The 14347-nt window shown below is 36.2% G+C and overlaps 1 protein-coding gene across 3 annotated transcripts in view; it reads right to left on the reverse strand.

The window, feature by feature from the left end:
- GRM5 (glutamate metabotropic receptor 5) overlaps positions 1–14347 on the reverse strand; it is a gene marked incomplete at both ends in the record, with an annotated part of 269036 nt that overhangs the window by 137597 nt on the left and 117092 nt on the right. For all 3 annotated transcript variants that reach the window (XM_084292099.1, XM_084292098.1, XM_084292097.1), the window contains one exon: positions 7406–7655. In XM_084292099.1, coding sequence (XP_084148225.1) covers positions 7406–7655 — 250 coding nt within the window. The remainder of the gene's footprint in view (positions 1–7405; positions 7656–14347) is intronic.

Genomic DNA, 14347 nt, shown 5'->3' on the forward strand with positions numbered 1-14347 from the left:
CTTTTTTACTACTTCAGAATTCTTTGCCTCTATTTCTCTGTTTCCCCTCATCTCATTTCAATTGAGACAATAGAAGTCTCATGTTATCCCAAAGTGTAAAACAGTTTAAAAAATTAAATTAGAGATTAGAAAGAGCGTAAAGAGCAGCTAAGCATGGGAAACAGTTGCTTGAAGAATCTGTGGGATTTTCATCTTTAAAAGATCGTAATTAGATCTATCTAAAGATGGAACAAGTATGAATTATATAGAATAATCTTGCACTGCAGAAGTGGAATGACACCCTGAGGGCCCAGACAGTGCCATTTCCTACAGTCTCATGGCACAACTCCACACAAGTGTACAGCTGCAAAAGCTATGTTCTCTTGCTTTTAAACACCAGTCTTAGATAAGAAATATCAGATCCTCCAGGAAATAAATCATTTAATTGGACATGCTTTTGCAATGTAATATTAGATTTGTCATGTCGTAAGAAGGACATATTCACTACCAGTGCCAACCATTTCTTTGTTTTCTATTGGGCAAGACTGCCTACTGAGCTCACTGAAGTAGTCACACTTTATGGCACGTGTGAATAATCAAAATAACTTAGGGCCTTGTAGTCTGAAGGGCAACACAGGTGCATAGTAAAAGAGTCTCCACCCTCAGCTGCTCAAAGGTGAAAGAAGCCATAAAAGACAAATTTACTGAGGAAATCCAAGGACATAGAAATACAATGATACGTGCAAAACCACTAATAAGAATAGTGACAGTGCTAGGACTAAAACTTTTATCTCCAAGGTCTAAACTCTGTATTCATGACATACCCCTGTCTGAACTTCTATTTTACTCACAGCACTGCTTTGCACAAGGGCTTTCCTTACTAAGACACCACTTTTGATTTAGAAGATTCCTAAACTGCAGATTAGTCAAAGATTTTAAAATGCACTGGAAAAACTTTGCTCCATCCCAGATTGTTGTCACTTTTTGTTAGTCATTTGTCATTCACTACTTCCAGAAACAATAGATAGGTTTGGTGGACCTTTGATCTGACCTCATACAGCTACATTTATTGATCACATATATATTGTCTCCATTCAACCCTCAAGGCTTGACTTATGGAGTTCTTACTTTCATCTTCCATGATTCATAACATAGAAAGAAAATGATCCTCCTTTCAGTTATTATACAAACATCCTCGGACAGCCACTGTACTTCTTCCATCTGTTGCAGGATACACCTGGAGGCATCTATTGCTCATCATGAGGGCCACTGAACTACAGGACTGCCAGGTAGAGGAAAACCACAAAGCTTTCTTTCAAAGGAAAGTAATTCTTTAACCTCTAGTCTGAATTACCACTGATTAAGGACACAGTTTGAATAACTAAATAGAGAATTCTTTCACTTCTCTAGTGTGTTTTTTTTTTATTATTATTATTATTATTTTATATTTTTTTTTTCAACAGCTTTAGCAAAGCAAATCTTTGTTTCACTTTGGGTGGTAAGATTCTGACCTGATGTTGCTAATTACAGTGCATATGATTACTCAGTATAATGTAATAGCTGCTTTTCTGCACTACACATGGGTACCTGAATGAGAGAATTCAATGAGATAAATGAACAGGCAGCAGAGAGTTGCATCAGATGCAACAGTATTCAGGTGAGGCTGTAGCAGGTTCCCATCCATCGTGGGCTGAAAAAAAAAAAAAGGAGGGGGGAGCAGATTCCTCAAAGGTTTGCATGATTGTGTGCTGAAAATATTTTTTTTACCCATTTTTTACCCATTTAATTTATCCCTATGGAAGAGGTCTGAACACTTATACTTCGTTTAGCTTCTACATTTTCTGTCAAGGACTATACTGTTAGAATTATTCCAGACAGAAGAACTTTGGCAGATTTATTTTTTCCCCGAAGCAGCAGAAATAACCAAAAATAAATTTAGAGAATATTTCAGGCCAGCAAAATTTCATTTCTTCATTTATTTTACAATAACTACTCAATTTCTCAAGTTTGGACTTGTACAAACACAGAAAAAGGCATGTTAACTACAGCATTCACCCACACTAGCCAGAGCACTTTCAGAAGGCAAATTATTACGTCCTCTGCAGTGAGATCTTTCTTCATCCAAGAGACACTCTTGCAAGTCTCACGAAAGATCTGTCTTTGAATTATTGAAGAGTTCATTTCCTTCAGATCATCTATCTTGCTTTAATTTTCCTTCAGCAATAGTATTCCTTTTTGGTTCCTAACCAAGTTTTCTTCATATATTGCTGAGTTTCCTATCAGTCAAATGACTTTTTGGACTTCCTGGAACTAATGGTCCTCCACATTTTATTCTCCCTCCTTATCCTCATCTCTACTACTAACCTTATTCTTAGCTCTTTTTCCTGCAAGATCTGTGAGCCTCAGAATCAATAACAATTTCCTCCAATCCACCTCTACAAGTATCTTGTATTAGCAGAGAAATGAGCTTCAAGAAACGATTTGCAAAGGTTAAAGCATACATGTGCTGTTCTAAGAACAGACACTGATTCCTAGTACAGTTTCCTAATACTTGATTCATCCTTTCTATAACTATGATAATTATCACTAAGCCTTTTGGAGACCCTCGAATTGCTTGTAATCATTGCTTGTGACACTCTTAGAACTGATGTCTTCCCTGTACCACCTTCAGCTGGATGGCTGAAAATCAGAATCAGTACTAGAGTCTAAGGAAATATTTATTTCCACCTCCACTAGATTATTTTTTTTATTATTTTTTTTCAGTGTGTGTTTAATTTTGTCACATTAAAAAAAAAAAAAAAAAAAAAAAAAAGGTTGTTAATAACAGTAAAACTGAGATGATACATATATTGGAACATGAAGCATATAGAAGACTCGGTAATTCCTTCTAGATCAATATGTTTGAAATGCCATTTGTAAGCTAAAAATGTTCAGCAAGCTATTTTATCTATGTATACCTCTACTTTCCCTTCTCTTTTCCATTCTCCTCTCCTTTAAGGCAGGAAAAGTCCTATTATAATCCATTTGGAACCACAAATGCTTTGCAAAACTTACTCTCTTGTTCTCTAGGTTTGTACAATAGCTACTTTTATTCAATAAAATAAAACAAATAAATGAAATAATAAAACAATTAAATAAATGAAATAATTAATAAACTGGGGACAGCTCTCTTGTCTGGAAGTAAAAGGCATGCAAACCCTGCATCCATGTATCTTAATACTGTTATAGACCAGAACACAGTGTGTGTGTCCCAACTGCCTGCTGGCAACCATCCCTGACAGTGCCATCACCAACACAATGACTGAGACCCCTCACAAAAATGTTAATAGCCACAGGCTAAAATCATGCCAGCAAGAATAAATAAATAAATAAATATTTAATATCCAGAACTTCAGCCTATTCTCTGACTCCATTTTATTTAACACAGGTATAGGCGATATGCATAATTTCAGTTGTGGCTAGTAGTTTCTATTATGTTATAAAAACACGTGAATTGGCACTATAACTTTTAGTTATAAAAGTAGAGACATAAGAGACGTGGTAGAATACCTGTAGATTAAAAACATTAGATAAAATTATTACTGGAGAGATTTATCACAGAGGTTTTCTTCAAACATCAGAAACTAATAGTTAAGAGGAGCAGGATGAAGGTGTACTTACTACCTGAAACAAAACTTCAGCTGTTAAGGCCAACTGTTACAGAAAATGAAGAACAGATGAAAATCACATGCAACCAAATCATTTTTACCTCTACTATTAATACTCCGTATTCATTTCTGAAATATATTCTAAAGTTATTCTGCTACATGAGTGTATTATTTCTTCTCTAGTGAATTTTATCTGTAAGTATATTTCCTGGCGTATGACTTGTGGATGACCAAAGCAATAAGCACAAATAGATGCAGCCTGGTGTCTGTATCTTGATTAAGTTGCATAATGGTTAGGCTAAAATAGCAATTTTTCCCACACTTGGAAGTCATCATGTTCACCTTTTCATTTGAGGTTAAGTCCAGTTCCTCAAGGTGTACAAGGTAAATATTTGCTGAGCTTTTAAAACATTTTCCATTAATCAAAATCTCTTGAACACTACAATCACTAATGACCTTCCATCTTTCATTTCTGTCTCAGGCAGGCAGTGCAATTTCTGGAACTGTGTAGTACATCAAGAGTGGAGTGTTTATTGAAGGATATCTTTTGGCATCCTTCTATTCCCCTTGGGGTTCTACAGTGTGATTTATTTGATATGTGTGTTTCTTGACCACTCTGTTTTTTTGTTTGTCTGAGCATAAAAAAAGATGAGACCTTTTTGGGCCCCTCGCTATAAGAAGGACATCGAGGTGCTTGAGCGGGTGCAGAGAAGGGCGACGAAGCTGGTGAGGGGCCTGGAGAACAAGTCCTACGAGGAGCGGCTGAGGGAGCTGGGCTTGTTCAGCCTGGAGAAGAGGAGGCTCAGGGGCGACCTTATCGCTCTCTATGGGTACCTCAAGGGAGGCTGTAGTGAGGTGGGGGTTGGCCTGTTCTCCCACGTGCCTGGTGACAGGACGAGGGGGAATGGGCTTAAGTTGAGCCAGGGGAGTTTTAGGTTAGATGTTAGGAAGAACTTCTTTACCGAAAGGGTTGTTAGACATTGGAACAGGCTGGCCAGGGAAGTGGTGGAGTCACCATCCCTGGAAGTCTTCAAAAGACGTTTAGATGTAGAGCTTAGGGAAATGGTTTAGTGGGGACTGTTAGCGTTAGGTCAGAGGTTGGACTCGATGATCTTGAGGTCTCTTCCAACCTAGAAATTCTGTGATTCTGTGATTCTGTGAGAGCAAGCTCAAAACAAATATTTTACAAAAAACAGTAAGGGGAAGTGGAAAGTTTGATATCTTGTGATTTCCCATAGAACCACTGCATGCCTTTGGAAATTTAATTATTTTTGTGCACTTAAAATTTAAATCAAATAACTCTCCACAGAAGGGAGAAGCAACATGCATTTCTGTAGGTAGAGTAACATAAGTATCCATTAGTAGATGAAGCTTTCCTTGTGAACACATTGCATTTCAGCAACAGGAACTCTCTGTTCTGGTTGGAGCATCTATTTACAACCTTCTCAGTTTAATTTGGTAGCCCAGATCAAACCCAAGATCAGAGCACAAATGAAAGTGCAAATCCTATCCAAGTCCATTTTCCAGTGTAGCTTCACATGAGACATTAGTTGCATTAGCTTTCTTTTATTTCAGATGTAGGATTTTCCCCTTTAAATGGTCTGGTATATCTGTTCATTTGAAACTTCTGCTATTCTGTTTGTAAAATCTGGATTCATTCTGGTGTCATATCCATCCTAGGTTAGTGCCTTAAGATTTTCTCCACAGAGACAACAAATGAGCCTAGCTCTGGACCAACAGTCACATGTTCATAACCAAAAGAGCCCAACAGATGAAATCAAAATAGTCTTCAACACATTGGGATTCTGGAAAATGGAGCTTTAACTCCCTACAGGAACTCAGTACATCAATGGACAGCAAAGATATTATTGTCTCACATCCCTTCTATCTCAAGAAGTTTTCCTGCAAGCTTTTAGTTATATACTGAATAACAAATTTCTTATAGTTAGTCATGACATTTCCCATTGCAGCTAGAAACAGATATTTTAAACTGAGAAAATTAAAAGCCAGTTCTCTCTGGACTTTGTTTTATTGAAGAGCTAAGACTTTCCAATTGTCAGTTCTGAAGTCCTTGCACATAAAAGGATCTCTGAAAGCTAATTTTAGCACTGTTGTAAATAAGCAAAACCTATACAAAATTAAATATGTTTTGGCATCTGCAGGAGCTAAGGGCCACCATAGCTTTTGAAAGCAATGCTTACATACTTAATTTGTTTGATGTGACAGTGAAATGACAACTTCTTTTGTTTAGGATAAAGGAAGACAACAAGGGTCATATGGCACCAGTTCCAGATGAAGATAGTGCAGGTGGTTTTTGCTACACTTCACTCTAAGAAACTAGCAAGTAGGGTTTCCACCTAAGTCAGTTTTCAAGACACTCTTTGTACAAGCCCTTTTCTTGAACATGATTCCTCTGAGCTACTTTAAATGTCCACATTAAAAGTAATGGACCTAAGAGGGTCTTATTTATTTTATTTTATTTATTTATTTTTTATTTTGCATTAACTACAGTGGTGACTAGTTCACATGCAAATGTCTAAATTGTAGACATGTAAATACGTTTAGGTGAATATCATCCTAAGGACAGTAGTCCCTTTGGATGTCAGAAAAGAATTAAGATGACCCATAGAAGAAACTACAGAAAAAATGTATTTGAAACCATAAGACAGAGAAATATGTAAGTAATGTATCTCAAATTACAAAATAAATAAATAAATAAATAGGTTGGTGCTAAAAAGCAAGAATAGAGGTAGAAATCCCTGTTGTTGCTTTCCCCTTTGCGTAGTATGGAAGGATAGCTGTGTGCAACAGGTAGTCAGTGAATAGAGGCTGCTGTCCTACCTATGGGACAATCTTAGCAGACCAGCTTTCAAGGCAGTTGGGCAGAGCCACATTCCTTACATGTTGCCCTGAGTGTCTCTCCAAGACAGCTGGTTTCACTGTCACTGTTTTATTCCTGTTCCTGTACTGTTCATTCCTGGGATGATATCAGGTCATCTTTCTAATAATGCACCAGAAAGGCAGCAGGCCACATTATCTGACTCCTGGAATGCTCCATTTTGTGGTCAAGACATCATTTTTCTTATTTTATCTAAGGTCCACCAGTTGATTCAGAATATGGGGTAAATAAAAAGGTCCCAGAAGGTGTGCATTTATGTCTTTTACTTTCCTGCCTACTAACCCAGGGACCTTTTCTGTTGGGTGAACATATCTGAGAGAGCTTTCCTTTCCCCCCTTGGTGGTTAGGGAAAGAAAAGCTGCTATCATTGACCCCCATGTAAGGGAAAGGATTACCTACTTTTTGCCTTTAGCACAGTAGGAACAAGTAAATACATCAGCTGAAGAAAGGGAAGAAAAGGTGGTGGTTAACAACCTTCATTTTGGAGACATTTCACATCTACCCAGAAGGCACATCAGCAATTCTTAACACGATGTTACATGAACAAGGCTTACCTTCAGGCTGTATATGTACATTACGCATTTTAAACTTCTGTAAATGCAATGGATGATCCAAATCAAATGTTTGTTTGTCAGCTTTCCCTCACACAATGCTGTTAATAGGTCTGGCCAATATTGTGTTTGCATGACATGTCATGAGAATGATATATGTCTTTGTATAATATGTACCACTATGACATGGCTTACGTTACTTTCTATCTTTTAGATATGCACATCTCTAGGAGAGACCATGAATGTGGGCTTTACATATGCTTGACTGGACTGTCTTTTATTTTGCCCTACTCTGAAAAGACTGGCTATAATTGCCTAGTATTACTCACCTGCCCAGCAGCAAAAATTCTCCAGCAAGTCCCAGGCGCCTCATAGCCATTAACAGCCCTCTCACAGTCATGCCTTCACAGAAGCAGGCAACCACTCTTGCCTTGGGCAGGTGGCTCCGGAGCTTTCGCAGCAACTTGTCGAAGCTCTGTTCACCAGCATTGCTATAGATCTTGTAGGAATGTGCAATGCAGATCCCTTCCTTAGCTGCCATATCTTTGAAAGCTTCCATTCCACTTTCACCATAGTTTCCTAAATGCAAACAGAGAAACATATGTATGTATTAAAATCTACAAAAGCTTTTTTTTTTTTTTTTTTTTTGCTTTGGAAACAGCAAATACTTTAGAAAGTACATAACATATCTGTACAGAGAACAGTGAAGCCATCTTAAAAACAAACAAACAAAAAAACACTTTAATTTATTCATCTATTTTTCAAGTCAAGATCAACAAACTTTCCTAGAAACCTCACTTCAGTTTAGCAGCCTGCTTCTATGTTGAAACCAAAGTCTGTTAAGTACCTGAATACCTGTGATAATCTGTTCCAAAATGTCTATAGCAAAATCTGTATAAATTGCATGTTGCCTTCTGATTCTCTTAAGTTGACCGAATGTGGTCAGTTGCTCTGAAGTTTACTTAAAAACAAACAAACAAAAAAAAAAAAAAACAACACAAAGACAACAACAAAAACCACAACAACATTAAAAAAAATAGTAATAAATCTTTAGGATATATTATTTGGTGTAATATTTTGACTATAAACAAAAACAAAACAATTGCTAATAACAACATGACTGTTCATAGTGTAATCTGAACAACAACAACATTTAATTTACATTGAAAGGTAATAGCTATTCTGTGAAGAAAGTTTTACTGATGACTCAAGAGAATGAGAGGCAAAATTGAGGACTAACATGACAGAGATCACAAGATTACAGATGAACTAAATGTACATTTTTATTTATTTACTTTTCAATTAAATGTCAACAAAACCAACAGGAAATTCTTCATATTTTCTTTCAAGACATTCTCCTGTATGATAAGCTGGTAATAATGGTAATAAATACCAGGAGATAGATATGTCTGTTGTTTTTTATTCTATCTCACCACAGAAAATTTTTTCATTTGAAATTGTAGAATAGTCATAGTGCTTAAACAGGGGGTGTAGTGTTCCCACTGACAATCATACTAACCAGGACTGTCTTTCTGGTTCCTTGTTCTCCTACATCTACCTTTCTAAATCTGTTTCTTGTCTAATTTAAATCAGAAGGATTTTGAGGAAGGAACTCTCTCTTCTCCAAAATATTGCCTTAACTTCCAAGTAATATTCCACAGAAACACAGTCAACAAATGAATAAGACCAAGAGTGTTAAAGTAACAGATTTGCAAGGAACTGTTGATCCTTCACTCGCTTCTATTGGTTTGCAAATATTAAAATCTGTAACAACAAAAAGATTTCTTTGCCAACTGTGTTATGAGTATATAAGAGTATTGATAGTGAAAAAATATGTGAAGTACTTAGAATCAGATTACAGGATTTGGGCTGTCTCTGCCCTCATTTGTTCTTGTGACTTTGGACATTGGAGCCACGAAGCACTCAGCCTGCCTACCTAAGAAATCACCCCTATTTCTCTACTGCCAAAGTTTACAGGCTGCATTAGCTTCCAGACTGTACCTGAACATGAAAGACACAGTCTCCAGTTTAAAGATCTTAGCATCTGAATAGCCAAAAGAGACAGAGTATCAGAAAGGAAGTATCACTACCTTCATTTCATATCAGAAATTAATCAATGCGAGTTTGAAATTTTGAAATGGTACCCCCAACCAGAATGGCAACTTGAATGCATGTCTCCTTATCTAATGTGCACCAACTTTTATTTTTCTCCCTGCTGTGTCTGATGAAGAATCCATTACTATGCAGATTGTGCCTGAGCAAAATGTCATAGAAGTTTTAAACTTAGTGCTTCCTGGGAGTTGATGTTCTTCCCCATGTGTCATACTTATAGGGCAAACATTTCCTGTGATAGATCATCAAGTGATTGCCATGAGATGCTGAAAGAGTTTGGCTACAAGTCAAAAACATGGTGCTTAATGAAAGACTTATTATAACCCCAGAACTCAGTCTGATGGAAAAATGGGGGTCAGTCAGATAAAACTTCCACCAGGCCTTGAGGCCATCTAAAGTAAAATCAGGCAGTTTGGCAAGAAATACATTTCTTTGTTTAAAGTCAGTCTCTTTTTTGTCAGTCTGGATCAAAGAAGAAAAAAAAAAAAGAGGAGAAAAAAAAGGAAAAAAGTCAGTCATATTTACCGTAGAACTTGGAAGTGAAAAAAAAAAAATATCTACAGTGTACCTCAAAGAAATTGAAATTCTGAAGATTTCATTTTCTGTGAAGAAACTGTCAATAGAAAATTCCTGGTTAAGTCTAATTGACTTACAGAACTAGATCTCTTCAGTGTTCCAGACATTTAATTCTTTGTTTGAGAGTGTTATAAAAGCACAAAAGTATTGTCCCGAGGCTTGCTATAAAGCTGAGGCTTACTATAAAGCTGAGAACAGGCTTAATTACAGTCCTGAAAAAGTAGTAGGTCTTTCAACGAACACAAAGTGCTTTAACTCTTTTCCAATCAAGTAAAGGTTTCTCCAGTTATTGTCTCATCATGTGTCGAGACAGGGTGGTTTTGTGAAAATGTGCAAAAAGAAATGACTCACCAAAAATGAGAAGAAATGTACTAAACTACCAAGGGCACTTAACAAAGAGTTACATCCTTAACATTTGGAAAAGAAAAAATCCGAACGTGACAAAGTTCTCTAGCCGGGAAAACTATGTCTGCATAACATGAGCTCAGGGGAGAGTTGATGAAAACAGAAAGCAGCTATGCTTCAAGATGCTCGTACAAATACACCAGTGGAGACCTTGTCATGATAATTACTGACTAAACTCTACTTAATTAATTATTCATAGTGAATTCCCCTGTTGCGCAAGAGGTATGATGAGGTATGTATATTTAACTTGAGCCATACTGTGGGGATAATGAACTTGATGGAAAATTTCCTCCTTTTCTGCTAAATTTATTTGCAAAACACATTAGGATGAATTTCCATTGAGCAATCTTTTTGTAGAAAACCTGTATGTGCATGAAGGCATACATGTAGCACAGGGAGTGGGAATCTGAGGAAGTTTCATTATCTCATTTCTTTGAAGATGAGATCTGGGGTTCACAGCATAAGTACATTTTCACTCTTTCTGTATGGAATTATTTTATTCATGAACTGTGGAATCCCATAATAGAAAATTGTCACATTGCCAAAATTGGCTTCCACATTGGAACTTCCACTGACAGGGAAGTTCCCAGTCTTCAGACATTTCTGTGACTCAAAGAGAAAGATACAGCGACTTTGGGTTTGCACATAGGGGTAGTCAAAGCAAGGATTTGTACTCTGAGAAGAAGAATATTTTAGTTCCACTTCCAAGTGAAAATTAATTCAGAAACCCTGTGCTGGAACCAGTGTAATATCTTCTGCAAGTCCTCTGTGACAAAAGCTGCTTACATTCTGGCAATCTAACCATGTAGCTATTCTGTTTCTACTTCTAAATTTAATGAAAGTTCCTAAGGAAAAGAAGGGAGGGATTGTTTTATTTTTATTTGGCTAGTTCCAGTTCAGCAGAAGAAAATCGACAAACAACACAAGCTGGAAGTGAAATATGGTCAATTTATCCTCAGTTCCTCCTGCCCCACCAAGCTCCATCTCCATTTCAGTGTTTGGGAAGTTGCATCTCTATTGTGACTTGTTCTGCTGGAAGAGGTGGTGCATTTTTTTACTGGATGTTCACCTCCTCTTGAAAGTTTGTCTGTTGGTGGCATAACCAGAGTTGCTGACTGTTGAAATATGCTTTGTACTTGTGGCTGTCTGGGTTCTTTCAAAATACAAGCCTGAATCCTGCAAGTTGCCTACCTGAATGTTTGACCCTAATCCCAGTTCAGAAGCTGCACCCATTTGTCTCTGCATGTTTAAAACAAACAAGCAAACAGAAATCCATATTGATTATGTCATCATCTGTAATGCTTATCCTTGCTTCAGGGTTGGAACTTTGTTCCAAACTCATTCATATGCATGCCCACCTACAGTTTAACTACAGCAATCTGTTAGTTCCACTTCCAATCAATCTGTTCTAAAAACTATTAAGAAGCTTAAAAAGAACAGATTGTGCTTTTTTTCCAGATGAGGCTTAATATAGTACACCACATAATAATACTTCAATCTGATAGAAAAGGGTCAGGCAAACTGCAGGTTGCTCTTGCTGCTCCTCCTGCCCAGCTATTGAGCCAGTTAAACTACCTGATGAGAAACCATTACACAGCAAACAGCAAGGTTTTTAAACTAAAGATAATAAACAAAGTACGTGGACATGTTTTATAACACTAAGTTACTGATATGAGATTAAAACATCCCTACAGCCAAATGGAATAATGAACTACATTTTCTCCTGCCCAGGGATTTTTGGGTTGTCACACACTTATTTGGGGTAGAGGAAGGCTTGTTTGTTTGTTTGTTTGCTTTGCTTGTAATCATTGTGTACATGTAATCATTGTGAGCATGTGTATTGCTATTGTATCTTTATTTATTTATTTACAGTGAACATGGATGAGAACCAGCCTTTATGATATGTATAGGATGTACAATTGCTTCAGGAAGCACACAGAAAAAAAAAAAATCAAATAAAAAAAAAAATCAGAAAGTAATAGAAGAGGAGGCTCAAGTAAAATTAAAGAAATGCATTATACCATTAATTTAGATTGTAATAACCTTACCTATCTCAGAACATATTTGTTTAAACAGAAATGCTACTATTATTTTTATAGACAGAAAAGAACAAAACACAAAGTAATATTCTATGTTGTATCTGAGCCACAGAAAAGAAGCCAAGTCAAGTTAAAATTCTCAGTAGATATCTTGCAAGCAATATGAGGATATAGAGCTTCATTTTTTGCTAGCTTTTATTGGTATCAACTGGATGAACTTTGCCAGAAATACCTAAAAAATCTAAGTAGGTATAATTCTGAAAATGTGTGTGGGAATAATTGAAGGTATTTATGAAAGGCAATGTGTTGGCTGATTATCAAGATGACCTTCCTTCAAGCCAAGGAATGGATAGAAGTGTTACCCAAATGGAGATGCTAGAAGACTGAATGTTATACCTAAAATTAATCATCATAGAACACCAACACCTATCTACTACTACTTTTATCTAGTAGATATTGTCTACATTTAACTGTTGTGAATATATGAGCCTTCTAAACTTTTGTCACTTATAAAGGCATAATACCAAATCTCTTGAGCAACTACAGCAATCACATTCCTTTGATAAGCATGGTGAAAGGCACCCTTATGTCTAGAGGAGCAGGAACTGAATTATTTGTTTAATAGGAAGCACATGATTTAATTGTAAAGTGTACAAACCAAATGAAATCAAATCAAATGTCTGAAATTCTGAAGTTGTCCATGTATGTTAACGGAAAAAAATATGACCCACTGTATGGTGTTTTTAAAATAGGATTATTTTTTTTTAATGGGAATTTCAGTTTCTATTTTAAGTATCTATGTGTAAAACAAAACAAAACAAAATTTAAAACATTTTGATAACAGCCCATTAAAACATCTTAAAGGAGGATATTTCCTCAAAATATATTCCACTTAGCTATCTCCAACCAGTTTTCTTAATAATCACTCTGAGAGTGGACAGTTGTAATGCAAGTAGCCAAATGCTGTGAGCAAGTCACACTATGCTTTCATAGCATGATACCAGCTTGTGCCTCTAGTGCTATATTTCACTTGGAGCCACATGTTGAAGAATCATTATGAAGTTTCTGCATAGGACCACTACAGAACTGTTGCACAGCACAGGATGCACACAAGTGGAAGACTTCTTGATGAAAATTTATGCTGGTATATAGTATTAGTTTTCATTGATGAGAGGAGTTGTCTTCTGAGGTTATGGTCTTTGTCAGGAGGTGTGAAGAAGGTTTATCATGCAAAATCAAGCAATCATGTCAATGGAAGGTTTCTGCAAAGACATGACTACACAAGCAGAGCAACCAGCTAATGTTGACTGGCCTTGAAGAGGTATCAGAGAACTAGAAAACAAAGAAGTGACATAGGGCAAAAATTCCCTCAGTGATTAATTGAACAAAAACAAAACCAAAAAACACTATTCTGTCATTAATCTTGCTGTAACTGTCTTCCTTAAGCACAGACAATTGCAAAGTGATTTGGAGTGTATGATCTAACTGCTAAGGCATTAGAAGGGACATGAAAAAAACAAGCTCTGTCCTTAGCTACCCATATGATCACAGAGAACTAATACAACAATTTATTTGGATGGTCATCTTTTATATTCAAACTGATAGCTTTTTGGACAGGTTGTCTATTACTCAATGTTTATAAACTCAGAAAAAGAAGAGTAGCCTGTACAGCTGGTAGCTTGGTAGATGAAGATATAATTCAAGTGTTGTAAATATAAAGAAGCATTAGTTACCATGACATCATACTGCCTATAAACGTAATTTCCTTTTCTGTGAATGATTCTGAAATTTTTATATTTTTACATATGGAGACAATAAATGTTTTCATAATCTTAAAAATATTGGACAACAAAAAATCCCTGCTTCTAATCCTCTTAAGATTCAATTCAGTCTGATTGAAGTAATTTGTTTAAATGATCTCATAATATTTAACTTAGGTATTGACCATTTTATCATTTTACTATAAACTTCCTTTCACTCACTATAACATAACATAAAATATATGCATTCTCAGTTAAGAAAAGGGCTTATTTTTATTTCAAATATCACTAACTGAAATATTTTGATGTTTAAAAATAAATTCAATTCAAATGTTTAAAGAAATTAATGGACACTGTAAGTTTTGTTAGTTTTAGCTGT

This window comes from Netta rufina, assembly GCF_964035555.1.
Source record: "Netta rufina genome assembly, chromosome: 1".
NCBI classification, from domain to species: Eukaryota; Metazoa; Chordata; class Aves; order Anseriformes; family Anatidae; genus Netta; species Netta rufina.